We start from the raw sequence: 27,917 nt of genomic DNA, 5'->3' as shown, positions 1-27,917 counted from the left end.
GTTGTTTTTTTCCTTTCTCACACCTCTCTATTCTCACTCCTCTCTATTCTGCTACGAATTAAGTGTTCTCAGCAATGCAGTAAATGGACAATAAAATGCAACAGACAATAATGCAATTACGGGAAACTTAATAACTTGTATTAGATGATCAGTGAAATCACACTAATTACAAACTTATCACTCTTCTGTCTTCTCTTCTAGGGGTGATATTCCTTCCAGTAGAATTTTCTCTCTGTACAATCAGCATGCCCTCACTGTTGCTCTCTCTCCCTAATTATACAGCAGCTCTCCTCTGCCTTGCTGCAAAATATTCCTTTTAACAAACTATAAACTGATTATCACACATCCATCCTTCTATTATAAACCAACTAATTTCTTTTATGCTTTTACCTTTTTCCATACTTTATGCTTTTACCTTTATTTATACTCTATGCTTTTACCATTCAATTCTTGGGGACACTTTCAGGAATAGACTGAATTATGGGGAACTTGGGTTTATTTGTAGCAAATCCCCCTGTTCTTCACCTTTCAAGCCCATGATCTGTCACATTGCCACATCAATGGCACATGGAATGTAACTAGATTCTCACCCAAAATGACAGCTATATAATGTATGAAATGCTAAAAAAGACTTGCACGACAATCACAGATACTACCAAAAGTTTGTAAAAATATTGAAAAATAACCTGCCACTCTCGCTGCTGAATCCGGAGTCGCAAACTTTTCTCCCGAAGCATTTTCTCTTTTGCAGCAATCATCTGCACTGTGGGTTCAGGATGGTTGTATCCCAGCTTACCCAGACTGGAAGTATTTCTTGACATGGAAAAATTTTGAAAAGCCTCTTTATTAAGGGAATTTTCAGACAGGTGCCTCTTCAGAAGAATATCTACATCCTTTTGCAGATCGTAACTAAGTACCACCTGTGTGACACCAACATTATTAAAAAGATGGTCTTCCTATCTATACAACTATCTAGAGCAACGAAATTTTCAAACTTTTCTTGCAGAGAGAAACACACGTAACAGAAGATACAAGAATGCCACATTACCTCCCTTTGTGGCCGCTTATCATCCAGGTCATGGCGATAATTTGCCAAGGGAACTTTACTAAATACAACCACTTTGGAATATTGACGGCTGCCAGATGAAGTTATTTGTCATTATAAGTCACAAGGACAATAAAAGCAGGTGAGGAAAAATTATTATAACCAATTGGTGATACCTGTGCAAACCCATTCTGGTTGCCATTGCAGAAAGTTGGTCAAAGTCACGTCTGTCCTTTCTCTCTCTAGACACCACTTCTTGTTCATCTTTATTTCGAAGAAGCATGGACAATTTCCATCTCCACTCGTCAATGTTGTCAAGTGTTGAAGATTGCTGAGAGCAAGCCCTGTGTTAGTGTGTAACATCCAAGATTTTTGGTTCATTCAAAAAGTAGCAATAAACAAAAAATGTTTAACAGACATGAGACCCAAATCAGGAGCTTTTGAGAAAACAACAATTCATGTTGTAATACCCCTTTTCAAACTTACCAAGAGAGGTGTTCATAAGGGACTAGTCAAAAAGAGAGGAGAATAATAAAAAAGAACTTAATCTGAAAATAGTAAAAATTAATACACAAAATTACTTTCTGTGTACCCCTTCCCATTAAACAACAAGTAAACAGATAGGGACTTTCATGTTTACCTAAAATACCAAATTAAACAATTACCTTTACCCTACAAATTAACTGCTTTTTTTCTGGAGGAAGGCCATGGACACGGTTCCCTCAAAACACTAGAAAGAATAAACCGTAAAACAATAGCTAACACCTCTCTTCTGCTTACCCCATGTGCCCCATTATCGGGCTCTTAGCTTCAACAATACTCCTGCCAAAGTGTCATTTCAAGCCTTTTCTAACCTCCTTCAATTTCTACTTCAGCTTCTCCATAAATGTACATTCTCCGAAGCAACAATTTGCCGAATTATTCTCCAGCTCAAGTGACACATGTATAACGCCTCCTTACTTCCAAAGTGTATCATATTCATCCACATTTAAGAATACTATGGATTCTCATACTGCTGCTTTGCTTTTGCCTTTTTTTTTTCCTAGATTATTTCATTTCAAATTTTCTTGGATTATTAGGGCCCTGTTTGGTTTGATGTAAAATGATTTTCCCATTTTCCTTTGTTTGGTTTGTGAAGGTGTGGAAAACAGTTTTCCCATGGTGGAAAATTGCATTCTTAATGATGAAAAACATTTTCCTTTACAAAACAAGGGAAGCCACATTTTACTCCATCCTCATTACCTCCTTTTTACTTCCCTCACATTCCCACTCATATTTTTTGACATTTCTTGAACTTTTCTTGTATGCAACCAAACAAAAGAAAACTAATTTGCAATTGTGCTTTTCCTTGAAAATATTTTTTTCCATGAAAACTAAATTTTCATTGAAAATGTTTTACATCAAACCAAAAGAAGGCCTAGGTAGTGATTAGGGGATTTTTATCCACCAAGCGCCGTTTGACAAGTGGACCAACCAGGTTCCGCCACGCGTCCTCCATGGACCACTTAAGACACGCCACGTGTCCACCCATGCCGAATGGGACAACCGGCCATCAAGGCCCATTTCAGTCTAGAAGCCCGATCGGCCCTAGGTTTACCTTAAACCTAGAGAGTTGCACGCTTCCCAAGGCTATAAATACTCGATTAATCCTCATTAATCAAGGAACCGAATACATTACGGAACACACTAATAACCGGCTGATCTCGCTAGCAAAGCAGATTACCTACATTAAATACTCTCACCTAGAGAGACCTAATTACTTTAATTTCTGTATTAACTACTCCTTAATCAGGTACTAACTTGACCGTTGGAGGCGGAGCTCTCAGGAGTCTCCGTTATTTTGCAGGTACAGGCGTCCGGTTCCAGTCTCGGAATTGTAACTCTCCCGCAGGACATCAGAAAACCCCGAAACATTTGGCGCCGTCTGTGGGGAGAGTACTTCAGAGATGGCATCCAAGTCTGTACCGACCCCAGAAGAGAGGCGTCCCCTAGACGACCCTCAAGTTCAGTCGGACCATGATACCGAAAGTGAATTTGAAGTTGAAACTCATACAGCTCCAGACGGGACCCTAAGGCCCGCCGTACCCGTCATACTGAAATAAGGGAACGGGAGTATCTTCAAACAGGAAGCGAGCCAGCAGGCGCACCGCTTGCTTGGCAACAGCCGACTGATGGGTCTGCTCCGATCACAAGGAACGAACTCATGACCTTCATGAGGGGATTCAAGGGAGAGATCCAAGAGTTGATCAACAAAAAACCGCCTGCTTCAGTCAAAGAGCAGGCGGCCAAAAAACCTTCCACTTCACTGAAGAGGAAGCCAGTTCAAGGCGAGAGGCGACTCCCCATCCTAAATCTAAGAAGCGGGAGCCGTCTGCTCTTGATTTCACAAAACTCCGTTATCCTACGGGAAATAGGAAACCGGTTCGTCATATTCAGGCGGACGGGTCAAGGCAAACGTTCACAGATGCTCGGCACCTGCTAGAGCAGAAGAAGAGTGACCGATTATCAGAGTCGGCTTCTACTTCAAATTTTCAGGACAGTTTGCGAAATGCCTCGATGAGGCCAACTCAGTCGTACCATGAGGCCAACTAAGGCCCGCCGTACCCGTCATACTGAAATAAGGGAACGGGAGTATCTTCAAACAGGAAGCGAGCCAGCAGGCGCACCGCTTGCTTGGCAACAGCCGACTGATGGGTCTGCTCCGATCACAAGGAACGAACTCATGACCTTCATGAGGGGATTCAAGGGAGAGATCCAAGAGTTGATCAACAAAAAAACCGCCTGCTTCAGTCAAAGAGCAGGCGGCCAAAAAACCTTCCACTTCACTGAAGAGGAAGCCAGTTCAAGGGCGAGAGGCGACTCCCCATCCTAAATCTAAGAAGCGGGAGCCGTCTGCTCTTGATTTCACAAAACTCCGTTATCCTACGGGAAATAGGAAACCGGTTCGTCATATTCAGGCGGACGGGTCAAGGCAAACGTTCACAGATGCTCGGCACCTGCTAGAGCAGAAGAAGAGTGACCGATTATCAGAGTCGGCTTCTACTTCAAATTTTCAGGACAGTTTGCGAAATGCCTCGATGAGGCCAACTCAGTCGTACCATGAGAGTCAGTCAGGCGGCACCTCCCGTCAGTCTGGCTTTCATAGTGCGCAGGCGGTACCAAATTTGCCATTTGTGCCGCAACAACAATATTTTATGCAGCCACCTCCATTTGGTGGACCTGCAGCAAAAAACGTCCAACCTATGGACTGGCAGCTACGGCTGCTTAGACTTGGTGAACAGCCGTCGGCCTTCTCCAAGGAAATTACTGAAGCCGCTCAGCCGGCCAAAGTAAAAAAATGTTTTAGTAGGCGCCTATGATGGCACTACTAACCCGGAAGACCATCTGATGGCATTCACCAACCTGATGTACCTTCAAGGGTTGGATGATCCCACTTGGTGCAAGTGTTTCCCAGCAACTCTCAAGGGAATTGCACAGCAATGGTTCGGCAACCTGCCGACTGGTTGTGTAAACAGTTTCAGGACGCTTGCTTACTTATTTGCCTCCAACTTTGCAATGAACATCCCTGCGAAGAAAACGACCCTTGATTTGGGAACAATTCAGCAGGGTGAAAAGGAGGGGCTTCGTTCCTACATCAGGCGGTTCAACCTGATGAGAATACAGATTCAAGGTTACCGGATGAGTAGCTTATACTGACTTTTTTTTTTGGGAAAGTTTCCTTATTGTTTTGTTTTTACGTTAGCAAGGTTATCAATCTTTGAAACCGGTAACTCGAGGGGCAACCCCCTAATACTCTAGAACAAGATAGAGTATTTAACTTGTTGGTAAAGAGTAATATTTACCTCAATAAGTTTGTTGGTGACCACATGGGAGAACACTAAACTTAATCCATTAACTTTGTTAATTTGGAAGTTTTTCCATGGCTCCTAAGCATTCAACACGTAAAGGAAACACTCAGGAAGATGTTAATTTGTCTGAACACAATCTTGAGACTATTTTAGAGGATCAACCAGATCTAGAAAATCAACTGCCAACAGAACATATGGCACACTCTTTTGAACCATTCGAGCCTCACATACAAAGGCAAGATGTATCGGTTTTAGAAAGAGTAGTAAGCAATCTCCCACTAGACACTTACTCAATACAATTGACACTAAATATGTGGATATTGTGAAGAGTCTGAGGGAAGATCTAAAAGAAAATAATAGAGAGCAGTTTGATAACTACTATCGTGTCATGGTGGAAGAAACCACCAGAGTGGTAACAATCGAGTTGAGAAACTTTGACTCTATTACCCAACAAGCGGTTACCAGGCAAGTATATAGAATTATTCTAGATATTAATGATACTTTGAACGCTACTAACGTGGCATTATCAAAGAGTGTAGCAACCAAAGTAGTTACAAGACTTCAACCTTTAGTATAGAAACATAGCCAACTTAATGAGAAGTTGTTGAATGTTTTAACCGCTTTAGGTAGTGGGAATACTGAAGTAAATCAAAGGGATAACGTCCCTCTGGGATATCCTAAAGCAGAGAATATGACAAGATCTCATCCAAATCCGCCCACTTTGTCAGTTCCAAGAAGTATCCCTCATATTGGTTCTGATGAGGGGTATAGGAGTCAAGGGAGAGTTAATTATTTAGGGCCAGGTTATGAGTCAGGCTATAACCATAATGGCCAGGGTCCATCTTCTTCCTCCTTGCCTCCACCTGCTACCACATACCCATTTTTTCGGGGTTTTCTGTGTCCCTCGAGAGAGTTACAACACCAAGACTGGACTCTGAGCGCCTGTACCTGCAAAACAACGGAGACTCCGGTTGGGTGGAGTTCTGCCTCCGACGATCAAGTTAGAACGCGTATGGAGTATGTAAAAAGTGCAGAAGGTAAGGTAGGATCCTCTCGAATTTCGAGATCAGGTTTCTCTGTGGTGAATATTAATTATCCAGCAATCATTGACTGCCTCAATATCTAAGTTAATCTCTCTTATGTTTTTTTATTAATTAATTAATTGTGTTTCCTAGGTGGAAACATCTCCCTTTTATAGGATCTTGGGACTCGTGCCCCCTAGGTTATGGAAACCTAGGTCCAACAGGCTACCTCGGAATTTGGGCCTTGAAGCCCACCAAACCCATTTGGAATATCTGCCTACCACGTGTCGAGCCCTGGTAGGTCCACTTTGGGCTCTCCCTTGGGTGACACATGTCAGACTCTGGTTGGTCCACGTGGCGGGGTAAAATTACCCAAATCATTTGCCCCTCACAGGGGTGACATGGCGTGCCACGTGGCACCTATGACAAGTGTCACATGCGGACGGGTGAATTGTATGTTACCGTTTACCTTCTGGAGTAAAGGTCAGGGGTGCTCCTGAAATTTCTACCCCTCTATATAAGGATATTTACCTCCTTCATTTTCGCATATTCACGAAAAAAATTTCAGACAAGGAATCTTTAACTTTTGAAAGAATTTGATTTGTTTCTGAGAAAAGCACACCTGCCGGCTGCAGCTTGTCCGTCTGTTATTACAACCGTCCAAGACTTTTTCAAGCGTCTACAGTACCTTCAGATCTAAGGTAACCGCCTGCTTTTCTTTCTTATTTTAATTTTTCTTTTTTCCTTTTTGTAAATGGTTTCCCAAAAGCACACGGCACGGCCTAGGTAGTGATCAGCCGGTCACCGAGGACGGCTGAATATAGAACTAGGAGTGCTGACTTCCCCTTCTTGGACTACCCTTTGCAAACTTCCCCAAATCCGACTGTCTCTGTGTCTGTGTAGGACACCATGGCCAGAATTAAACAAACATCCAAGCAGCAAAATCCAGACGGCCCCTTTAAGGCGCCTGTTAGTGAACTTTCTGATCTGCCGCCTGGCACCCTAAGTACCCCTAATGATTCAATTTTGCAAGAACCAGGGGAAGAGTTAGAGAGGGATGCCTCTGGCTCTATTGACCAGGCCCCTTAAGCGGACAATAGGTCCGACAGCTCGGACAATGAGTCCGAGCCGTGTACTTCTGGTAGAGTCTCTGTGGACTCTGATGAAAAGCGCTCTTGGCTGGAGATAGCGAGAGAGTCTCTCTCCGTAGAAATGCGCAAGGGATGGGCTGAGCCATCTGCCAACCGCAGAGAGCAGTTTGCTGCTTATTATCATCATGTTCTCGCGGGCAGGCGGAAGACAATGACTAACAAAGTGGGGAAATTCATAGCTGACCATGTCATGGGACATGGCTTTATAATATGTGTCCCGGATGGTGAGGACACCGTAGTCTGGCCAGAAGGGTCAAGCTACGGGGACGGATGCTTTGGTTGTTATGAAGCAGCCATTCAAGCTGGTCTCAGATTCCCACTCCATCCGGCCGTGGAGAAAATTTTAGATGGGTACCAGCTAGGTATCTGGCAACTTGCCCCCAACTCTTGGGTGAATATTCTGGGGTTTGTTGCCGCCTGTGAGATGTTGGAGGTAGAGCCAAGTTTTGAGGCTTTTGCCTAGATGCACTACCTCAGCCAGACTCCAAAAGCAAGCGGGTTTGGATGGTACACCCTTTCAAACCACAAAGGCTATATGATGCCTGTTGGGAAGGAGTCCAAGTGGAAGGACTAGAGAAACAAATTCTACATTATCTCCTCCCCTGACCAGATGAAGAACAAAAAATATAACCGGTGGAACCGGAACCCCCCTTCTGCTCTCAGGCGGAGCTGAATTACCACTTGTCCCAAGAAAGGCCAGAGAGCAGATCTTGAACAAGGGTCTCTTCAAAGTGACCATTCCTAACCAAATCATCTGAAATCATCTGAAGGCCACCTAAAAGAACAAATGCCTTCATCCTCCTCATTGTGCATAATAATGAGTCATACAAATACTACTCAAAGTTATAAACCAATACTCAACTTCATTGACATACCAGGAACTAACACACATTCCTAACCAAATCAACTAGTCAAGCACTATATTCACAAGTAGTTGGACAAAATTGACTCATGTTAAGACATCAAAGCAATCAAACATCAAATCATGGCTAACCTATCCACAATACTCATCATCATATACCAAGAATCAAAACAATTTTCATGTATGGGGCACAGGGAAGCATGATTTATCGTTCATTGGAACGTATTTTTGTATTTTTTTTATATTTTGAAAGCATTAAATCTTAATACTAATCTAAACACACTAAAAGAAAAAAAAATTAAAAAATTAAAGAGAGAGGGTGAAAGATATACCATGCGTACACGAGAACCTCCCCCCAAGCTAAATCAGACAATGTCCTCATTGTCTTAAAGGGAAGCTAGTAGTCAAGGTGACTACTCCTCATCATCATCACCAAAATAATGTCTCCAAAGCCTCGAGGATTGCAATGCATCTCTTTGGAACAAATTTGAGCAAGAATGAAACAAAGTGTTAGTGGGAAAAAGATAGAAATTGAGTCATGTGCACTATTCTAATCATAACTTTTGATGTATAAATGATAATGCAGTGATTTTAATTTGGTTGGAAAGAAGACTTGAAGAGCTTTCCAAAGATAGGTCACACATAAAAATCTAGTAAGTAACGAGAAAGTTATGGCCTGTCGAACTAGAGTAGTTTTGTTGATCCGTGCGCGCGCCCGATCGGGCGAGCTCTGCCCGATCGAACTCGAATACAATCCAGATTTCTTCTCCTTTTAAATCAACAACTTTCTAGATCAAAACCTACACAAATAGAAACTCCCACAAGCATAAGATATTCTCTCCTTACCTCTCTAAAATAAAACAAACGAAAACACAAAAAAAAAAGAAAAGACTAAAATAAAAAACAATAAAATACGGATTGCCTCCTGCAAGGCGCTAGTTTATCAAGGTCCCGCTCGACCGTACTCCATCCCTCCTCAATCGGAATAATTCAACGCCTTGAGTAACTTATCAAACGCTCCTGCAAACATTTCATTAAGCACTAGATAGGGCTTAATTGCAAGCACAATTATCTTTACATAGAATATATTAGGAGCACATAAAGAAAACTCAAGGTAAAAAGAAAAATCAAAAGAAAGAGATGAAAATATACCACAACCTTCTACTTCCTCCGCTAAAAATTTAGAATTAATAGAACGAACATGGAGGTAGTCTTTGTCTTTATCATCCAATATCGACTTGAATATTTTACCCTCATGAATAACCTCATCATTAACAAAGGAATTTTCAACCACCGTTTCTACAACTAATGATTTTTCAATCAACGATTCGTCAACCAATGATTTTTCAACCACAAATTCTATAACCGATGGTTCTTCATCCTCAATCACATTCATATTATTATAGTGTCCATAGACTCTTTCATCAAGAGCCTTCCAATAACTCTCATTTGCAACCAATCGTTTCTGAATATGATCATATGTAAATGAAAAGACTCTAAAATCATCCGGATCACGCACGAAAAAACTCACTATAAGGGCATTCAGGATTTTCATGACAAAGACGATATTGACAACAACAGTAGTCAGGTTCTGCATAAAACGAATATAATTCTTGTAGTGGCGTAAGCATGGATATTTTCAACTCGTAAAAAGAATAAAATAAAATAAAATAAATAATCTAGACTCTAATAATAATTAGAAATAAAAATAAAACCATTTCCCCGGCAACGGCGCCAAATTTTGACAGGTTCTAGTCGTATCACCTAATCAAAAGAAATTCCTAAGTCCTCTAACTAAAACATATAGGGAAGTAGGGTCGAATCCACAGGGAAACAGTGTTATTTTATTCCTAACCAATAATTATAATCTAAATTATTAAGTAACCAAATTGTATTTGAAGGAATTAAACTAATAATTAAAGCTAAGCAAATTAAACAAAGGAATAATCAATAATAAAAGCTCTAGGGTATAGGTTCACAAATAAATAATATTCCAGGGTAAAACATAACAATCAATCATCAATGCATAAATTAATCAGATTATAAAGGGATGTCGCTACGTATTATAATCACATAATCAATCTACTGATATTAAATCTCATCTCTCGAATCTCGACCTAACCATTAATAGATTAACATGCCTATTGAAACTAAGCCTAAACATCAATTCTCATCTCTCGAATTTCGAATCAATATTGCAAAACTCATACAATTAAACCTGCGCAAATCTAATTGCATAGCATTAAATCAATCAATAGGAAATTAATCAATCATTAATAAAAAACAATAATAATTTACCCCTTCGTATTATTCATGGATCCCCACAACCTTAGAATAGAAATCTACTCTGACATAATTGAATCTAAACTAGACATGATAATCAAAGAATGCATGAAAATAACAAATTAACGGAAAATAAAGTAAGTAAGAAATCGTACCAAGAATTAACGGAAAATATGGAATTTATTGATCAAAAGGTTTAGAGAGAGAAAGTACTCAAGAACAATGAAAAGCTGAAAATCTAATCTTCAAGAAAATAATACTAGCTAATACTAATGAAACGTAAAAAAGCGTGCTTAATTATTCACTAAAAATCGTATTTATACTCCTACTAAAAATAAACCAAAGATAAAAATTACAAAAAGAATAAATAAAAATTCCCTTCAGAAACACGCGCCCGGTCGGGCGCGCCTTTTGTGTGTCATGAAGCTTCCTCGCGCCCGGTCGGGCGCGTATCCGGGCGAAGCGTGCCCGGACCTTCTCCTCTCGCCCGGCCGGGCGCGCCTCAGGGCGAGGGCACTGCCCGGTCGGGCGGATGCTTGGGCTTACTCTTCTTCGTCCTTTGGGCCTTGTTACCTTAGCCCAATTCGTCATCCTTCTTGGATCGAATTGCCCAAACTTCAAATCTCCTCATTGAGCCCTTAATCACCGGATTGAGCCCAAGGGAGAAGGCGGCCGCTGAAGGTATTACAAGTTTTAACCCTTTGCCCTACCCTTGTAGGGTCAAGTTCAATCAACAGTTGACAAGCACTTCTGAAGACAGCCGATCTATTGGCCGAATTTACGTCAACTACTTACAAAGTGTTGAATGAGCAGATGTCCCCCAAAGGCCAGATATTCAACAGTTGGCAAAGACCATGCTGAGGGCCATCTCTCTCGAGGACAAGGAGTCTGTTAGAGGAATTGGCTCCCTCAACTTTGATGCCCTCCTTGCTGAGGTGCATTAACTTGTTATTTTTCTTTTTTGTGCAACTCTTCGAGCCGCTTGATATTAATGTTTTTCCCCTTTGCTGGATGCAGGCTATGCTGCGGGTGAATGGCCTTAAAAGACCGTTCAATGAGAAGACCAAAGAGGTAAAAGCTGCGAACGCTCGGGCCGCCTCTTCTCTAGATACGGCCATGTTTGAGATTGCTCAAAATGAAAAACTGACCACTAATATACTATATTCTCAGGCAGCAGCCAATCTGCAGGTCAAGGCCAATCTGGACGCAATGAAGGGGCGAATCTCTGAGCTGGAGAAGGAGGTTAAGGACCTCAAGGCCAAGCTCGAGCCCCTCCAAGAGGTGGATGCTGAAGGAGATGGACTCCGCACCTAGGTGGAGAAACTCAAGGCAAGGCTGCAAAACCAGAAAGTCCAACTCGCTAAAAAGTATACCTCAAGGACTGAGGAGGAGAAGGAGGTCCTGATTAAGCAGATGATGGACGACTGCGACGCCATCATGTGAATGACTTGGGAGTCCCTCTTCCCGAATGCTGGCTATGACGGGTGGAAGAATCAATTTGAGGCGGCCTCCCTTGAATACAATGATAAAATTTTGAACCAAGTTCAAGAGGAAGAGGAGGAGGAGGAGTCGTCTGATTCTGCCGAGGGGTCATCCGGAGGGTCTGATCAGGAGGAGGAGCAGGAAGGTGAAAAAGACCGAGAGTCGACTGGTGAGGAAAAGGATGCGGCTGTCGACACTGAGAAGCCCCCTCCTGATGCTTAAGCTTTGTTTTTTCTGCGGCCAGATGGCCATGTATTTTCTCCGGCCTGTGTGCCGTGTATTTCTTTGTATCTTTACCGACTGTGGGGTCAAGTAATTTGTTAATTCCTCCGGTTGTACTGGTTAACTCTTTTAGTCGACCATGGGGTCGGCTAAGTTTTATTCAATGAATCATCCGGCCATATGTCCGGTTTTGTCATTTTGCACTTGCTTTAAATTGCATAGATTTAAGCTAAGTATTTAACTTGCTTTTTTCTATGAAATTTTCAATTTTTTCACTATATCAGCTGTTTTTGCCCCTGGACGGCTGTGCGCTTGGTTTTCAAAGGTAAATTAATTGACTTGGAAATTTTTTGATACTTTAGGAGTATGATTGGTTTCCAAGTCAATCAATCACTATGGTGATTGCCCCAAACTAGGCGGACAGTCGGCCATTGAGCAGGCGGGTAAGCGTTCAATATTATCCGGCCTTTAGCCTCAGCAGATTGTTTTAGACAAACAACGCTTAGCTTTTCTAAGTTTTTTGACTTAGCTTATTTTTATTATTTGGAACGTTGCCGCCTGTATTGCACCTGGGCAATATCCGGCGCTAATCGGGGTTTCCAACCAAGATAGTAGTCGTTTGTTATATTACAGGCGGTAACTTTTAGTTATCTTGGTCTCATTAATCTAAGTGGGAATAACGGCCGGATACCGGCTGATGTCAATGAGACATACAGTTTTGTTTATGCGGTTTTAGGTTCCATTTTAGATTATTCAAGTCAAACGGCTGTGAGTTACCCTTATAGGTTAATTTGTCTTTGCCGCTTGTGTTTGGGTTTATAGAGCAATGTACCACCCAAATGGGAGATGCTCTCTGCGACGAATTCACCCGAATGGGCGTCGTCGGATGTCTACTCATGTTGGAGGAGACGGGTTAATGTTTAGAAGCAGACGACCATTGATCGTATCTAGTTGCTTAAAATGTTTAGCCGCTAAGTTTTGGACTTAGCTTATTTTTTCAATAGCTGCTAAGTATTGGACTTAGCTTATTTTTTCAAATTTAGTCGTATGTATTGCCCCTGAGTAATAGCAGGTTGTATCTAACCAAGATAGTAGCTGGTTACTGTTTGTTATAAAACAAGCAGTAACCTTTGTTATCTAGGTCTCATTTGATCAATTTAAACGGCTGCGAGCTTATCCTATTCCAGACAGCGGTAAGGCTGTTTGTTTTTTAGTTTATAGAGCAATGTACCACCCAAATGGGAGATTCTCTCTGCGACAAATTCACCCGGATGGGCGTTGCCGGATGCCTACTCATGTTGGAGCAGACAATGGTTTTTAATATCATTCGACCATTGGCCTCATCAGGTTGTTCTGAAACGAACAATGCGTAGCTGCTAAGTTTTTGGACTTAGCTTACATCTACTCACGTTGGAGCAGACGTGAGTTTTTAATAAGGTCGTCTGCACATTGCACAGACTGTACTCCCATTGGGAGATGTACATCAAAGCAATAAATATCATAAAAAGAAACTTTTTATTGATGTGCTCTTTATTTACAAAAAAAATTTACAAGTCTCGGAAGTAGTACTTTTTTAAGTTATCTACATTCCAAGTTCTGGCATGTTGCCTACCGTTTGGAGTTTCCAGGCGGTAGGTGCCGCCTCCTACTTCTTCATAGATCCGGTAGGGGCCTTCTCAATTGGGAGTCAGCTTTCCCTGCTCGTTGGCCCTACCGGTTACCTCCCTTTTCCGTAGCACAAAGTCCCTTACTTTCAAGGGTTGTTTGTGTACTCTTTTTTTATAGGCTCTTGTCATTCTCAGACGGTAAATTTCATGACGTAACGCAGCATTGCCCCTGCGTTCCGGGAGTGAGTCCAATGCTAGCCGCATGGCCTCCCACTTAGCCTCTTCGGCATAAAGCATGACTCGAAGAGTCAGCTCATAATGTTCAATGGGTAAGACAGCTTCAACACCTTAAACCATGAGAAATGAGGTTTCGCCGGTTGCCCCTTTTTCAGTTGTTATGATGGCCCATAGGACATTAGGCAACTCATCCGCCCATAGACCGCCAACCCTTTCGATTTTCTTTTTAATGCCGTCTGAGATTAGCTTGTTGAAGGCTTCAACCTGGCCGTTTGCTTGGGGACGGTCGAGTGATGCAAAGCAATGAGAGATCCCTTGGTCTCCCAACCAATTCTCGAGAGCAGGCGTCTCAAATTGAGGGACATTGTCAAAGACCATAGACATAGGCACCCCAAACCGAGTGATAATATTCCTTTAGATGAATGAGATGACATCCTTTATCTTAATGCCTTTGACCGCCTCTGCTTCTATCCATTTGGTGAAGTAGTCAACAGCAACTAGAATTTATCGTCGTCCGCCTATAGCAGGTGTATACGGACCCAGAATGTCCATGCCCCATTTGGCGAATGATACTGGGCTGTGAATGGTCGTTAGATTAGTGGCCGGACGGTGTATGAGTTTGCCAAATCTTTGACAGTTATCACATTTCTTCACCATTTCCATGGCGTTTACCTCAAGAGTGGGCCAGAAGTAGCCTTGCCGCCTGACCCTCTTTGTTAGGGACCTGTCGCCTATATGGGGGGCACAGAAGCCCGAGTGCAGATCCTCAAGAATCTCTTGCCCCCATTCTGGGGTGATGCATTTCAAAAGAGGTTGCAGATAATCCTTCTTGAAAAGCTCTCCATTATGAATTTCAAAGTTGGCCGCATGTTTTTTCATTGTAACCATTTCTGGATAAGTATCTGGCAAAGTGTCGTCTGTTAGATAAGCCCGGATGCCATCTGTTTCGGGGTTTTTTGATGTCCTGCGGGAGAGTTACAATTCCGAGACTGGAACCGGACGCCTGTACCTACAAAACAAACGGATGCTCCGGATGATTGGAGATCCGCCTCCAACGGTCAAGTTAGTACTTCATTAAGGAGTAATTAATGCGGAAATAAATGTAATGTGGTCTCTCTAGGTGAGAGTGTTAAATGTGCGTCCTCCCCTTAATGAGGATTAATGGGCATATTTATATGCCTTGGGATGCGTGCCAGTACTAGGTTTAGGTTAGACCTAAGGCTGACTGGGCTTTCCACCAAGATTGGGCCTTGTTGGCTGATTTACCTATTTGGCATGGATGGACACGTGTCGCATCACAATTGGTCCATGGAGGACGTATCTCTTGATGACACGTGGCAGGCTCCTATTGGCCTACGTGAAGGACACGTGGCGAAACCTGGCTGGTCCACGTGTCGGATGCTGATTGGTGGATAAAAATCCCCTAATCATTTGCCCCTCACAGGTGGCACGTGACTGGTCACGTGTTACCTGTGACAGGTGTCACATCGTAACAGGTGACGACCTGCTACAGGTGTCACCCGGTGAAAGGCTGAAAGATTTTCCCGCCTAAATTTTGAATTTGGAAGTGACCCTTCGCCTTCTCATTTTGCCTATATAAGGGTGTGTTGACTTCAGTCATTTTCACACTTGAGAAATTTTTGAAGAGAACATTCGGACCCCTGAACTTGCTCTGACATTCCGGACTCTTTCTACCTAGCGCCTACTCTGACAAGCCGGCTACTCAGAATTTTCAGAACTTCGTCAACTGCACTCGTTCAGGTAACTGTCGGTTCTCTTACTCTTAATTTTTCTTTATTTTTTTCTTTTTGAAATGGCACCACGGAAGCACACGACACGACCTAGATTAGTGATCAGCCGGTCACCGGGGACGGCTGAATCTAGGACTAGGAGTGCTGCCTGCCCTTTTCCGAACCAATCTTTGCCCTTTATACAAAGTCCGACTGTCTCTGTGTCTATGCAGAACATAATGGCCAGAACAAAAAGGACTGCTATGATCTCGAACTCAGACGGCTCCTCCCACCGGGTGCCGATTAGTGAAATATCTGACCAGGCGCCAGATGCCGAAGTTAACCAGGGCGGCTTGACCGCCAACAACTCTGAGGGAGGGATCAAGGTGGTCCCTTTCCATTTTACAGTTGACATGTCTACATTCTCTCCTACTCCTATTGAAGGAGAGGAAACGGGCCCCTCTGGGAGAGGTGAGGAGTCGTCCTCTTCGGGCTCATCAGAGGACGAGTCCGAGTCTAGTTCTTCTGGTCATACTTCTCTAGACACAGAAGAGAAAAACAGCCGCCTACAAGAGGCGAGGCTTTCTCATGCAGTTGAGAAGGGGGACAATTGGGCGGAGCCGTCCGCCTCTTATAGATAGCAGAACACCCCCTACTACTGCACAGTCCCAAAGGGCCGGATCAAGGCCATGCAAGAGAAAGTGGGGAGCTTTATTGCGAACCACACAATGGGCCCCGACTTTTTAGTTTTTGTGCCGGATCCAGAAGACACAGTCGTCTGGCCGGCTGGTACTAGTTATGATAGCCCTTGCTTTGGCTGCTATGAGGCGGCCATCAGGGCTGGGCTGCGCTTCCCACTACATCTGGCTGTTCAGCGGATCTTGGATGGGTATGAGTAGGGGTTATGGCAGTTAGCCCCAAACTCCTGGTTCAACGTTCTCGTCTATGTGGCCGGGTGCGAACTGCATGGGGTGGAGCCAAACTTCGAGGCTTTCGCCCATATGAACTACCTCAGCCGGACCCCTAAGGCAGGCGGTACCGGCTGGTATCAATTGACGAGCCACAGAGGCTACCTCATGACAAGAGGTAAAGAGAATAAATGGAAGGATTGGCGAAGCACCTTCCTTATCATTGAAAGTTCAGACACAGATCTGAACAAGCGCTTCAACAGGTGGAACAGGGATCCGCCTCTTCTTGCAGGCGGCCGCAGCATGCTGCTTGTTCCCCCCAAAGCCAAGAAAGAGATCCTGGATAAAGGACTCTTTAAAGTAGAGTCGAGGGTCGACTCTACTACAGGGGTGCGAGAGCAAGTACCCCTGCACTGCGTCCCGAGCTTCAAATGGCTCTATGACGAATACTTTCTGGCCGCCTGTGGCCTTAGCAGTCGGTGTTTAAGAGGTAGCTGGCCTGTCGAATACTCTCTTTTTGCCATGCGTTACTGTTTAACTTTTTATTAACTTTGGTATTTTGTCCTTGCAGCGGACACCATGAGCAAAATCACCGCCTCAAAAACTGCGGCTGCTATGTTGCGTGCTTCCATCATGCAACAGTCTTCTACCAACTCCCTCAACAAGGAGGCGCCCTTGGTAAGTTCCAAGCCTTTCACTCTCTCTTTTTGGAGTTGGGTTTATGCATATACTGACCAAGTGCTCTTTTTTTTTTTTTTTTTTTTTTTTTTTTTTTTTTTTTTTAGACGGGCACTCCCAGAACTTCTTCTTCCCAACAGCCGGACTCCAAGACCTGGAGGACTGCTGTTGCGAGCTCTCCTGGCACGGCCAGGAAACATGCGGCGACTGAGAAACAGTCGGCCACCCCCTCTCAAACTCCAATCAGGTCGCCTAGGAGTATGGAACTGCCCTTGTAAATTCAAACTTGCTTTCCTTTTACTAGGTCTTACATGCTTGTTTATGCTTGATGCAGCCGGCCCTCAGGAGCTAGACTTGGTCGAGGTGGCCAAGTCTTTGATCAAAGTCGTCCCTCCGGCTGAGAGGGAGGCGGTCAGGGGTGTCGGCACCCTTGACCTAGACGGGATCGCAGGGGTCCTTGGTGAGGTATATTTTTGTCATTTAAATTCCAAGACGCCTGTTTTTTGTTTGAAACCTGACGCCTGTTCCCTTTTACTTATGCCCTGCTCCGAGTAAACGGCCTTCGCAAGCCGCTTGACAGGAAAAACAAAGAGGTAAAGGCTGCGAAAGCTATGGCCGCCTCTGACTGTGATAAGGCAATGTTTCAAATTGCCCAAAATGAGATTTTGACAACTGATATTCTTTATTATCAGGCGCAGGCTACTTCTGCTATCCGGACTCAGTTGGAGGCGGTCCAGAAGAGGAACAATGAGCTGGAGGCTACCATCAACAACCTCAAGACCGAGCTGAGACCTCTTCGCCAAAAAATGAGCTCATACGACACCTTGGAGAAATCCTTGGCGAGCTTTAAGGAGCGCCTGGCGACTCAAGAGAAGAGCCTCACTCAGGAGCTCTCGGCCAAGGCCGAACAAGAAAAGAAGGAGCTGGTCCGAGAGATGATGGAAGACTCTGCTCAGATCCAGCGCCTGACCTGGGGCCGCCTCTTCCTCAATGCCGACTTTTCCTCATGGGAGAAAACGTACCGCCAATGTTCTGATAGATACAATCAAGAGATCCTGGCGGCTGCTGAGGACGAGGCGTTGGAGGAGGAGGATCCGATAGTGGCCATAGTGCCAATTGGGGTGGATGCATCGAAAAAGGATGCAGCTGAGGCCGAGTCTAGCAAAAAGAATGCTGACCAGGCGGCAACTGCTATTATTGAAGATCTGCCCCCATCTTAAGCTTTATGTCCTTTTTTTCTTCGGCCTACGTGCCGTTTGTTTCTCTTTACCCGGCCAGGGGGCCGGGGCTCTGAATATTTTGCCGGTCTTAATGGACGGCTTCTTTTGTGCTTTACCCGGCCAAGGGGCCGGGGTTTTGAATATTTATGCCGGTCTTTATGGCCGGCTGTTAATATAACTTAGGCGACCATTATTTTAGGTCGCCTCTTTTGCCATAATGTTTCGAAATTGTGCTTTTATTTTACTAAGTATCGAAACTCTGATATCCAATTGTATACTATACCGACTGTTTTGCATGGCCGATAGTTGCAGACAGGTAAGAGGTAGTCACGGTGCCTATGCCCCTGGATGACTGGTTGTCTGTTTCCAGGCTAGGCGATCAGTCGGCCATTATCCAATCAGTATCCGACTCATTTTAAAGACTGGATCCCCTTTAGGCAGGCGGTCCTGTCATTTGTAAAATTAACCAAGTAGGAAGGTGGTTCCTATCTGCCTTGTTTTTAGGCTAGACTCTAGTCGGTCCAGGCTGGCTGGTCCCTGCTATATTTAACTTAGTGTGAACAGGCGCTATATGAACACCTTTTTAGTTTCGTACTAAGTTTTAAGGAGTGGCCAAGTAAACATGATTGTTACTTGGTCGCCGATTGTTCCCCTTTATTCGCCAATGTTTGTTGGCTATTAACTCATAAGGTACCGACTGTTCCTTATCCCAAGTAGTTTAGTCGGTTAATTGACACGGGTGGTTACTGCAAACACTTGTTTGACCTGATTAGTCGGTTAAGTGTGAGGTATCCTTGTCTGAGAAACGGCTATGTGGTTGTCTTGGTTAGAGAGTCGTATAGGTGCCGTGTAATTATTTTATAGAACAATGTTCCACCCAAAAGGGAGCTGCTCTCTGCGACGAATTTCATCCGGATGGATGCCGCCGGACGCCTGCTATAATGTTGGGACAGGTCGAATTAATCTTATATTTGGATCAGTTGGCCTGGCGCCTGGTCTGATCACTTCGGCCATGAGCCTTTGATAGTTCTTAGTGAACTGTGTTATGGGAGAGTAGCCGGCTGTGTGGAACAAGCGGCATGCCCCTCGTTAAGCAAGACTTGAAAAATAAAACCAGGAGAGTAGCCGACTGTTTGTCAGTATGCATGCCCCTCTTAGTACAGAATTTGAATAAAACAGCAAACTTTTATTAATTAGCTCTCGGCTATTTACATTATTCAAAAATAATACTTCTTTAAATTATCTACATTCCAGGTTCGAGGCAACGGTTGGCCGTCTGGTGTTTCCAGACGGTAGATACCGTCCCTGACCTCTTCATAGATTCGGTAGGGTCCTTCCCAGTTGGGAGTTAATTTGCCAAACTCATTGGCCCTACCGACTGCTTCCATTTTTCTTAGTACAAAGTCCCCCACCTTGAGTGGACGCCTGTGTACTTTTTTGTTGTATGATCTGGTCATTCTCAGGCGGTAAATTTCATGGCGTAAGACGGCATTGCCCCTCCTTTCTGGGAGTGAGTCCAATGCCAGGCGCATGGATTCCCAGTTCGCCTCTTCGTCGTATAACATTACTAGAAGAGTCGGCTCGTAGTGTTCAATTGGGAGAACAGCTTCCGCACCATAGGTTAGGAGGAATGGAGTCTCTCCAGTCACCCCTTTTTCAGTCGTCCTAATGGCCCAGAGAACATGTGGTAGTTCATCCGCCCATAGGCCGCCTGCTCGTTCAATCTTTTTCTTGAGACCGTCTGAGATGATTTTATTAAAAGCTTCTACCTGGCCGTTTGCTCGTGGACGGCCCACTGATGCAAAGTAATGTGAGATACCTTGGTCACCCAACCAGCTTTTGAGAGCAGGCGTCTCAAATTGGGGACCATTATCAAAAACCATAGACATGGGAACCCCGAACCGAGTGATGACATTTTTCCTGATGAATGAAATTACGTCCTTCGTCTTGATTCCCTTTACAGCCTCCGCCTCCACCCATTTAGTGAAGTAGTCGACTGCAACAAGTATGTATTTCCTACCGCCTGTAGCAGGCGTATAGGGACCCAGAATATCCATCCCCCACTTAGCAAACGGTAGTGGGCTATGAATTGTAGTGAGGTCAGTAGCCGGACGGTGAATTAGTTTGCCAAACCTTTGACACTTGTCACATTTTTTCACCATCTTCATTGCATCTTCTTCTAAAGTAGGCCAAAAGTAGCCCTGCCGCCTTGTTCGTTGGGCAAGCGACCTGCCGCCTGTATGGGAAGCGCAGTAACTAGAGTGAAGATCGTCTAGTATCTCTCGCCCCTTTTCTGGAGTAACACACTTCAAGTAGGGTTGAAGATACCCTCTTTTGTGAAGTTCTCCCTTTATCATTTCAAAACTGGCTGCCCGTTTTTTCAACGCAGCCGCCTGGTGATGATCATCCGGCAAGGTACCGTCTTTCAGATATGCCCTGATTGGATCCATCCAGGTTGAGCTTCTGTCTAAGATTCCAATGGGGTCTTCCTCGATGCTTCTTTTCTCCATTACTTCCCAAAAAAACCGTTCGAGGAGTATCACAGGAGGCCGAGGATGCTAATTTCGAAAGAGCATCCTCCTGGTTGTTTTCTGATCTTGGCACTTGAGTCAAATGAAAATCTTCAAGGGATCCGACTTCTTGTCGCACCGCCTGTAAATACTTGCTCATGGCTGGATGGGTTGCTTCGTATTCGCCATTATACTGACTCACTATCATTGTGAATCAGAACAGGCGTCTATCTTTCTTGCCCCTGCCGCCTTACACATGCGGATTCCGGCTAGTAAAGCCTCATATTCTGCCTCATTGTTTGAGACCTGAAAACTGAAGCGTAGAGCATACTCGTACCTGTTGCCCTCTGGCGACTGACATATGATGCCTGCTCCACAACCATTTGAAGTAGAGCTTCCGTCCACATATACCTTCCAGACTTGGTCTGGAACTTGAGAGTCAGGGGGACGAGTCATCTCAACAATAAAGTCAGCAAAGGCTTGCCCCTTCACTGCTTTTCTAGGCTCGAAAGTAACTTCGAGGCTATGAATTTCTATGGCCCATTTAATCATCCGGCCTGACGACTCCATGGTAGTCAGTGGCCGCTTGATAGGTTGATCTGTATACACGACAACTGCATGTGCCAAAAAGTAGGGCTTCAATTTTTTTAACAGCCATGAAGAGTGCAAGACCAAATTTCTCCACTAAGGGATACCTCAACTCAGCATTTTTCAGTACATGACTGACAAAGTAGACCAGGTGCTGGCAGCCGTCTCTTTCAGCAAGAAGAACAGCGCTTAACGCATGATGAGAGACAACCAGTTACATGTAGAGTACTTCTTTGGGCAAAGGGCTGACCAGCCTCGACAAGGAATGTAAGTGAACTTTCAATTTTTGGAAAGCCGCCTCAGCATCCGGCCCCATTCAAACCTTGCCTTTTTCTTGATGGCCTGGAAGAAGTATAAGCATTTGTCGCCTGATCGGCTTAGAAATCTTCCCAAGGCCGCCAGACAACCTGTTAACTTCTGAACCTCTCGGACGGTACGAGGCGACTGCATGTCGATGACCGCCTGCACCTTCTTAGGGTTCGCCTCTATTCCCCTCTGATTGATAAGGAATCCGAGAAATTTCCCAAACTCAACTCCAAATACACATTTCTTGGGATTGAGCATGACATGGTGCTGCCTGAGTGTGGCGAAAGTTTCTCGGAGGTCCGACAGATGATCTATCTGAATCTTAGACTTAACAATCATATCATCAATGTATGCCTCGACGTTCCTCCCAATCTGACCAAAGAACACAGTATTTATCATTCGCTGGAAGGTGGTCGGGGCATTCTTCAGACCAAACGGCATGACCGTGTAACAGTATAACCCTTGATCAGTGACGAAGGCCGTCTTCTCCTGATCTTTCTTCCATAAAGGAATTTGATGGAAACCAGAGTAGGCGTCCATAAAGCTCATCAAAGCATGGCCGGCTGTTGAGTCGACCAGATTATCAATTTTAGGCAGAGGGTAACTGTCCTTGGGACACGCCTTGTTTAAGTCTGTGTAGTCTACACACATTCGCCAGGTACCATTCAGCTTTTTAACAAGCACTACATTTGCCACCTAGTCTGGGAAGTAACAATGCCGAATGAACCCCGCATCAAGTAATTTCTTAACTTCGGAGGCTGCCGTCTGACTTCTCTCTTCGCCCTGGTTCCGTTTCTTCTGCCTTACCGGCTTCTTTTTTGGATCCACAGCCAGTTTATGTACCGCCAGGTCAGGACTGATGCCTGGCATTTCATGGACTTTGAATGCAAAGATGTCTTTGTATTCTTTCAAGAGTTGGTGAAAGTCGTCACCCAGGACTCTCAGAGCAGTCGTCCCAACCTTGACTGTTCGGTCAGGACGCCAGTCGTCTAGGATCAGGTCCGTATGCTCACCAGCCGGCTGAGGGCGGAATTCATCCGACCACTCCTCTGCCAATGATTGCTATTTTTTCTCTTTTCTTGCGGCCCCCATATGGGCAGCCTTTCTCTTATTGCCGCTTGCTGCTTGAACAGGCGCACTCTCCTTGACATTGTTAAGGTCTGTTTTTCCACCACTTGACCCAGCGGCCATAACAGTGGGCTTAATGTCCGAGAGATAACACTCTCGGGCTATCTGCTGATCTCCCCATAGGGAGCCGACTGTTCCATCATCCCTCTCAAACTTGAGCAACATAAGAGACGGGATTATAACAGCCTTGGAATTATTCAGGGTTGGTCGTCCCAGAATCATGTTGTAGGCCGAGAGTTCCTCAACTACCAAGAACCGGACCACCATGTGTCGTCCTTCCACTTTTTCACCCAGGCGGATGGGTAAATCCACTCGTCCCACTGGGTGGACTCCTCCTCCTCCAAACCCTACTAGAGGGTGGGATACCGGATGTATGCAATCAGTCTGATATTTGAGCTTTGACAGACATTTGCTACTGATAGGGTCTGAGGAGCTGCCGGTATCTATGAGGATTCGGCCAACTCTCTGGTTAGCCACTTTACATTCAATAATAATAGGGTCGTTATGCGGCCCCCTTACCCCTCCTAAATCTTCTTCAGTGATGATAATCTCAGGAAATGAATATTTGGAGGGCCATTCTTGGTGAATGGAATTGACGTTTAGCCGCCTGATATTGTCTTTGTTGCCCTTAATAGTGGGGCCGCCTCCTGAGAAGCCGCCTGCAATGGTGTAGACGACTGCATCATCTGTATCAGAGCTGTCGGCCTGTTGATTCTTTTTGGCCGACTGCTTCTTCGAGGAAGTGTTCCCCTTAGATTTCTTGACATAAGAGTCAAGATCGCCTTGTTCAGCCAGGCGGTCCAGATACCGCATGAGGCTGATGCATTCGTTGGTTTGATGACCAACATCTTCATGATAATCACAGAATTTATCTTGGTTCCGGTTGCTCGCAGAACCCTTCATGGGTGTCGGCTTCTCAATTGAGATCCGTCCCTTGATTTCTTTTAGGATAGCTTTGCTATCCTAGTTAAACGCATACTTCGGGGAGTATGGTTTGAATTCTTTCTTCTTTTTCTGGGCCGGCTGTTTAGAGGAATCCGCCGCCCAGATCTCTTTTCTCTTTTTCCCATCTTTGTTGGACGACTGTTTCTGTCATCCTTCTTTTTTGTCGAACCTTTTCCCGTCCGACTGTTTTCCCGTACTACAAAGATCAGTCGCCTGTATATAGGCTTCTGCTTCAATCAAGGCTTCTTGAAGAGTCGCCACCCTCTTTCGAACCAAATCAAACTTGAAGGTCGACCCGTCTTTGAGGCCTCTGAAAAAATCAGTGTAGGCCACCTCATCCGGTAGCCCTTGAATCTGTATTCTCATCAAGTTAAACCGCCTGATGTAAGAACGAAGCTCCTCCTTTTCGCCCTGCTGAATCGTCCCTAAATCAAGGGTCGTCTTCTTCGCTGGTATGTTCATAGCAAAATTGGAGGTGAATAAGTAAGCAAGCGTCCTGAAGTTATTCACACAACCAGTCGGCAGGTTGCCGAACCATTGTTGTGCGATTCCTTTGAGAGTCGCTGGAAAACACTTGCACCAAGTGGGATCATCCAACCCTTGAAGGTACATCAGGTTGGTGAATGCCATCAAATGGTCTTCTGGGTTAGTAGTGCCATCATAGGCGCCTACTAACACATTTTTCACTTTGGCCGGCTGAGCGGCTTCTGTAATCTCCTTGGAGAAGGCCAACGGCTGTTCCCCAAGTCTAAGCAACCGTAGCTGCCAATCCATAGGTTGGACATTCTTTGTCGCATGTCCTCCAAACAGAGGGGGCTGCAAAAAATATTGTTGTTGCGGTACAAATGGCAAGTTTGGTACCGCCTGGTCACTATGAAAGCCGGACTGACGGGAGGTACCGCCTGACTGACTCTCATGATGTGACTGCGTATACCTCATAGTGGTATTGCGTAGACTGTCTTGGAAGTCTAAAGTAGAGGCCGACTCCGACAGTCGGTCATTCTTCTTCTGCTCTAGCAATAGCCGAGCGTTTGTGTATGTTTTCTTCGACCCGTCCGCCTGAATATGACGAACGGGTTTCCTCTTTCCTGGAGTAGGAAAGCGGTATTTTGTGAAATCAAGGGCAGGCGGCTCCCACTTCTTAGAGTTAGGATGAGGGGTCGCCTCTCGCCCTTGAACAGGCTTCCTCTTCCCTGAAGAGGAAGGTTTCTTAGCCGACTGCCCCTTGGCCAGAGCAGGCGTCTTTTTGTTGAGAAACTCTTGAATCTCTCCCTTGAAGCCCCTCATGAAGGTCATGAGTTCGTTCCTTGTAATGGAAGCAGACCCATCAGCCGGCTGCTGCTGAACAGGCGGTGCGCCGACTGGAACACTGAGTCTAGTTTGAAGATCCTCCCGTTCTCTCCTTTTGGTATGACGGGTGCGCCGGGCCCTTAGGGTCCCGTCTGAAGCTGTATGAGCTTCAACCTCAAACTCTTCTTCAGTATCATGGTCCGACTGAACTTGAGGGTCGTCCAGGGGACGCCTCTCTTTAGGAGTCGGTACAGACGTGGATGCCATCTCAAAAGTACTCTCCCCACAGTCGGCGCCAAAATGTTTCGGGGTTTTTTGATGTCCTGCGGGAGAGTTACAATTCCGAGACTGGAACCGGACGCCTGTACCTGCAAAACAAACGGATGCTCCGGATGATTGGAGATCCGCCTCCAACGGTCAAGTTAGTACTTGATTAAGGAGTAATTAATGCGGAAATAAATGTAATGTGGTCTCTCTAGGTGAGAGTGTTAAATGTGCGTCCTCCCCCTTAATGAGGATTAATGGGCATATTTATATGCCTTGGGATGCGTGCCAGTACTAGGTTTAGGTTAAACCTAAGGCTGACTGGGCTTCCCACCAAGATTGGGCCTTGTTGGCTGATTTACCTATTTGGCATGGATGGACACGTGTCGCATCACAATTGGTCCATGGAGGACGTATCTCTTGATGACACGTGGCAGGCTCCTATTGGCCTACGTGAAGGACACGTGGCGAAACCTGGCTGGTCCACGTGTCGGATGCTGATTGGTGGATAAAAATCCCCCAATCACCATCCATCTAGGTTGAACTTCGGTCTAGTATTCCAATGGGATCTTCTTCAATACTAGGCTTTTCCATAACTTCCCAAAAGACTGACCGAGGTGTATCACATGAGGCGGATGATGCCAGCTTAGAGAGAGCATCCGCCTGATTTTTCTCTGACTTGGGCACCTGACTTAGATGAAATTCATCAAGTCTCCCAGCCTCTTCTTTGATCGCCTGCAGATATTTGATCATGGCCGGATGGGTGGCCTCATAGTAAACCTGGGCACGGGCCGGGTTGGCCCGCGTGCCGCCCGGCACGGCCCGCCGTTCGGAGCAGCCCGGCACGGCCCGAAGTCAAGCACGGCACGGCACGAACTTCGACTTCCGTGCCACGGGCCGTGCCACGGACACGGTGGAGAATTCCCAGGCACGGCCCGGCACGAGCACGAGCAAGGCCCGCCGTGCTGGCCCGCAGGCACGGCCCGCAGGCACGGCCCGAAGGCACGGCCCGCAAGCACGGCCCGCAAGCACGGCCCGCGGGCCGACGGCTAGTTAAACGGCTAGTTTTTTGCCAAAAATTCTATAAATACTCACCTCCATTTCATTCCCAAATCACAAAATCACAATCTCTTCTTCTTATCTCTTATATTCTCTAAATCTCTAATAATCCTTATTTTCTTAAATTCTCTAATTATTCTCTTAAATTCTCTAATTATTTTCCTAATATCGGAAAAAATTAAAAAGTTCGTAATCGTAATTAGTGGAGCGTTGAAGCACGGTTGTAAGATCTAAACTAATCTTAAATTTATTATTGTTTTATTGTTATTATTAGAATAATCTTGTTTAATTATTATTGTTGTTAATTGTTATTGTTGTTGTTATAATTGTTGTTATTAATTATTATTATTGTTACAATTGTTGTTATTATTTATTTTTGTTGTTATTGTTATTGTTATAGTTGTTGTTATTAATTATTATTATTGATATTTTTATTGTTAAAATTGTTGTTATTAATTATTATTATTATAGTTAACCACTTTTTATTAAAAATTTAATTGTTAATTATGGCATCGAACAACCCATCATCTAGGTCTAGGGGGAAAGGCCGACTTATCCGTAGTAGTAGTTCTAGGGAACCACCAAATACAACGAGCCCCCAAATTACGAGTCAAACCAATGACCCCATTTACTTCCCCCCGGGCTATGAGCCATATAATACGTCGGGATTTCCAGCACCACCACTAAACCAATTTCCACAACCACCATACCAATTTCCACCTAATTATATCGGTAATCAACAAAACTATTGTTCTAGCCAAGGTAGCCAAGAAAGTACCCGAATTCCCTCCGGTTCTACTACCCCTTCTACTGCCACTCCCACTAGTCCCCCTACTAACCAATACACACATCATGAATGGTTAACCGAAACTGAGATGCTACTTTTGAAAAACCGAAGGAGTGAGGTATGGCGTTATTTTGTCCTAAGTAAAGATGGTGAACAATGGGCAAAATGTAAAACATGTAATAGTGTATTCACGGCAGTTACCAAAAACGGGACGGGACACTTATCTAGACACATGAAAGCTTGTGCAAAACCAGCTAGTGATCCAACCCAGCCCAAAATTTCCCAATTCCATCCATACGGCTTTACATACAACTATGAGAGGGATAGGGATGAACTAGGAAAAATGATAGTACACGCTGAACAACCTTTTCTTTTCTCGGAAAGTGACGCATTCAACACCTACATTAACAAAGCACTACAACCCCAACATAAAAGAATCTCTAGGAAAACCGTTCGTTCCGCAGCAATGAAAAATTTCCTAGAGTACAAAGTCCGGTTACAAGCCGAATTGAGTAACCTTAACTGTAGAGTATCTTTAACAGCCGATTCTTGGGATAGTGGTTATAAATATCACTATTTATGTGTGACTTGCCATTGGGTAGATGATCAATGGATGTTACAAAAAAGAATAATACATTTCAAAATGCTGGAATACCCACACACCGGCATTAACATTGCTCACCATTTAATGCAAGCAATAGACGAATACAACCTTCGAGATAAAATGATGTCTATGACTTTTGAT

The 27,917-nt window shown here is 44.6% G+C and overlaps 1 protein-coding gene across 1 annotated transcript in view; it reads right to left on the bottom strand.

Moving 5' to 3' along the window:
* Positions 1-9,525, bottom strand: part of LOC110703013 (DExH-box ATP-dependent RNA helicase DExH3-like) — a 28,420-nt gene extending 18,895 nt beyond the window's left edge. The window contains exons 1-5 of the mRNA XM_021880770.1: positions 9,130-9,525; positions 7,745-7,857; positions 1,222-1,389; positions 1,049-1,136; positions 687-920 (exon numbers count right to left, since the gene is read on the bottom strand). Coding sequence (XP_021736462.1) covers positions 687-920; positions 1,049-1,136; positions 1,222-1,389; positions 7,745-7,857; positions 9,130-9,525 — 999 coding nt within the window. The remainder of the gene's footprint in view (positions 1-686; positions 921-1,048; positions 1,137-1,221; positions 1,390-7,744; positions 7,858-9,129) is intronic.
* Between the last annotated feature and the right edge of the window lie 18,392 nt (positions 9,526-27,917).

This window comes from Chenopodium quinoa, unplaced genomic scaffold, assembly GCF_001683475.1.
Source record: "Chenopodium quinoa cultivar QQ74 unplaced genomic scaffold, ASM168347v1, whole genome shotgun sequence".
NCBI classification, from domain to species: domain Eukaryota; kingdom Viridiplantae; phylum Streptophyta; class Magnoliopsida; order Caryophyllales; family Amaranthaceae; genus Chenopodium; species Chenopodium quinoa.
This window is presented reverse-complemented; position numbering and strand designations above follow the sequence as displayed.